Below are 3,900 nucleotides of genomic sequence, written 5' to 3'. Positions count from 1 at the left end.
AATTCTTAAAAACTAAACTGTTATCGAATTTCTTTAATTTCCTGATGAACAAAATTTTTATATTAATTGCATCCGAGAAGTATAAGGTCTTTCTTCTTTCGTTATTATTATTTTTTAATTATTCCACAGAAATAATTTGTTGAGAGAACAATTGTTAAGATTTTCATTCGGTTAATCCAGTAACTTTTTCGCTGAAGTTCCACAACTTTTTAGCAAGTTGTTTATCCAGTGCCTGCTTTGCCCATTCGTGTCTCCGGCATTCACTGTAGTAGTAACCAGATTGGTTTTTCGTCTCTTCACTAACAGCACAATATATAACAGTTTGACAACCTTCTTGGCAATTCTTTATAAGTAATTTGAAAACATCGACCAGTGATTTCAAAAGAGATGAATTTAAAAGGTTTCTACTTATATCTGTATTAACTACACCTGGGTGAACATAATATATGTTGATATTAGTGTTTGACATTCGATTGCGAAATTCACGGCAAAATAAAGCACATGCTAACTTACTGTCACTGTAGGCACTGTGTTTTTGGTAAAACGTTTGTCTGTTCGTGTTGTTAAAATCGATTTTCCCGTATTTGTAAATCGCACTCCCAACAAAAATGACGCGGGGTGAATCAGACTTTTTTAATAACTCCAGTAGAAGATGTGTCAAAAGGAAAGGACCAAAATAATTGACCCCCATATGCATTTCTAGGCCATCCTCTGTCTTAGCATACGGGTGGAAATAAACACCCGCGTTGTTTATAAGGATATCCAAAGAGGTTATATGTTGTTTAATATTCTTGCAGAATGTCCGGATGGAATCGAAGCTTGAGAGATCAAGTTTTTCAACAAGTACAACACCTGAACCTAATTCACTTAATTGTTTCGCAGCCGATTTTGCCTTATTTACGTCCCGACATGCGAGGATCACTCGAGCCCCTCGTTGTAATAAATTACGGGCTGTTTCGAATCCGATTCCACAGTTAGCTCCAGTAACAATAACTGTTTTGCCTTCCAGTTTAACAGGGCTGGTGCAGGTGGCTCCTTTCATATAGTAGCGAATCGATAATGGTAAAATAATTGTTATGGCTACACCTGCCAAAATTGTCAACAACATCATTAATATACTGAGATTTCGATAGAAACTAGGACTAACACACCTTTTCACGGCACAGATTTTACAGTTCTGACGTTTATAGTACAAAGGTGCGTGAGAACTACATAATGATCTCACAACATGTACTTCTTCACAATCGGCGCATTGTAAGTAAGCTCACGTGGAAACGTGTAAGTTCATCTTTATAATGAACAAGACAAATTTAAATATTTTCATCTCCATTTTTCTGAATCTCACACTCAGCTGGAAGGACAAGCATTTATTTTCCGCAGCCTGCGCATAAGAACTGCAGGCGATGTTTGGGTTTAACATTTAGGTTTCTCGTAATTTATTTGCTACCAGCGTGCTTGACAGCAGTCGGAGACTTTTTTTTTACAGTGTACTGAGGCCCGCTTGTTTGTGATAGGGGACAATTCAAGTTTGTTGTTATAATAATAATAATAATAATAATAATAATAATGAAATTATTGTATACAGTGCTCAGGTGCACTACAACTTGTCAAAAGTGCGTATAAAGCATATGTAGTATTGTACAAATATCTGGAAAGTGAACAGTGTATGAGTCAGATACATGCTTGCATGTGTATGGAAGGGAGACTTCTTCATGTTATTATTGAACATGAGAAAGTTTAATTGTATTAGATAAAAATTATGTTGTTCAGCATCATCATCATCATACGCCTGCTTTTCATTACCTCACTTAGAAACAGGTGAGGGTTGACAAAAGGAAGACTATTCAGCTATAGAAAATCTGCCTCAACAAATTCTGTCTGACCCATGCAAGCGTGGAGAATAAATGTACTTCAAATAAATACAAGTATTAATTTACTATATTAAGGTATATTTAAGAGTGTGCGGCTAATGTATATAATATGGTTATGTACCAAAAGTAAATTTCTTGTACTATGTATCAGAACTTTTTTACTAACTTCAATCATTGGAAGTAAGCTACAGTAACATATCAATAAATTTAAGTTAAGCAGTTCAACCCCAGTATTCATTTCAGTCTAGTACTCATTTTATCGATCTATATTTATTCAACCACTATAATACAGTACCGTACAAATCTCAGTCACTTTAGACTACTGTAAATTTCTACTAATAGCCAACTTATAAGTGGATGTTTCGTATTGTGATTTTTATAGTTTAAAACATTGGCCCTGCTGGAGCCGTGTCCATACTCAATCTTTATATTTTGTAGTAGGTGTTCTGAATGAAACGGAAAGATGTGAGACGACAACCAAAAATGACCGTGCAACAATTTGGGGCTGCCTCACATAAACCAATCAAGATACAGCGTTTTCAAACAGAAAAATGTCTATAATGAAAATTTATTACATAATGTTCGTTTTAAGAAGTTACTGTACATTGTTAACATTTTGTGTGGCTTCCCTTAGCCTCAATAATTGTTTCAATGCGCCTGGGAAGAGACGCGTACGAATTGCGTGGATTCTTCTGACAAACTGTTCTCTTTAGTTCTGTCCAAATTTACTAGATGATATTTAAATCAGGGCTTTGAATTGGCCAATTTTTCAATACGGTAACACCTTCATCAGCCAGACTCTGTTGTGTTGCATGCAATCTGTGGCATGGAGCTCCGTCATGCTGAAAAATCTCATCTTCATCCAAGTCTGGTATCGAATTGGATGTATTGGCACTGGACATATTTGGCACATATTTTCCCTCCAAAATACATTCCAAAAGAACCCCTGCACCTTACATACTGAAGGTCAGGCTCTGAGTAGACTTGGTTCCTGTTATTAATAGACAATACAGGTGACAGTGGAGGACAGAGGTGAAATTCGATTGTGTTAAGGTAAGTATTGGAACTTAACCTACCACAATAGCTCACCGAAAGGGCATCAGTTTAAATTTTCAGTGTTCCTATACATGAAAATGTGAGATATTCAGCTTGGCAATTCGGGGTCAGGTGCAGTTTTTTTCTCCTCCACAGGTCAGGCCTGCCAAAATGGAGGTGCACCTTATTTGCCTGAATATATGGTAATTTGCCAGTTCATACCCTACCAAAGTTGACTTAGCTTTTCCTTTTTCCACTGTCAGTCAAATATATATTAATCAATGAATTCAGTTCTTTTCTTCCTCTAAAAGTTCGCTCTTATTTCAGAAATCATTATTTACAAGTCATATACAATTAGGTGCAGGTATGGCTGTATAGTTAAGAAGCTTGGTTTGTAACCTCGCGGTTTCAGGTTCAGTCGCATGGCACGGTACTTTGGGCTATTGTCTTCTACTATAGCCTCAGGCCAAGCTATGCCTGTGAAGGTATTTGGCAGACAGAAACTGTGTGGAAGCCTGTCATATATGCGTGTGCAAGTGTACCATTGTATTTGTTTCTGCCCATCTCTTAACAACCAGTGTTGGTTTGTTTACTTCTCCATAACTTAACAATATGGCAAAAGAAACTGATAGAATAAGTACCAGGCACAAAAAAATAAATAAGTGTGTAGGTTGATTTGTTCAACTCTATCCTTGAGGGTAGTGCCCCAGCATGGCCAGAGTCCAATGACTCACTCAAGTAAAAGATGAAAGGTATGCCTTTCATAAAAAGACACTTAGAAAATACCATCGTTTAAAAAAAAAAAAGGATTTTATTGGCAGAATAAAAAGTCGATTGAAATTTCTAAGGTAATTGATTTTGTATTTTTGCCCTGGAACATAGCAAATTTAAGATACTGAATCCGAGCTTGAAACATTTCAACAACTGAATTCCATCGTAATAATACACACATCATATAGAACGACATGGTATAAAACCATATAGACACGATATT

The 3,900-nt window shown here is 36.3% G+C and overlaps 1 protein-coding gene across 1 annotated transcript; it reads right to left on the bottom strand.

Annotated features, from left to right (window-relative positions):
- Positions 1–23: 23 nt before the first annotated feature.
- On the bottom strand, positions 24–1,591 carry LOC128249044 (retinol dehydrogenase 12-like). Its single transcript, XM_052971478.1, has one exon. The coding sequence runs from the start codon at positions 1,109–1,111 to the stop codon at positions 164–166; it is 948 nt and encodes a 315-aa protein (XP_052827438.1). The 5' UTR covers positions 1,112–1,591; the 3' UTR covers positions 24–163.
- Between the last annotated feature and the right edge of the window lie 2,309 nt (positions 1,592–3,900).

This window comes from Octopus bimaculoides, chromosome 11 (assembly GCF_001194135.2).
Source record: "Octopus bimaculoides isolate UCB-OBI-ISO-001 chromosome 11, ASM119413v2, whole genome shotgun sequence".
NCBI lineage: Eukaryota > Metazoa > Mollusca > Cephalopoda > Octopoda > Octopodidae > Octopus > Octopus bimaculoides.
The sequence above is the reverse complement of the archived record's forward strand: the minus strand, read 5'-3'. Positions and strand labels throughout refer to the sequence as shown.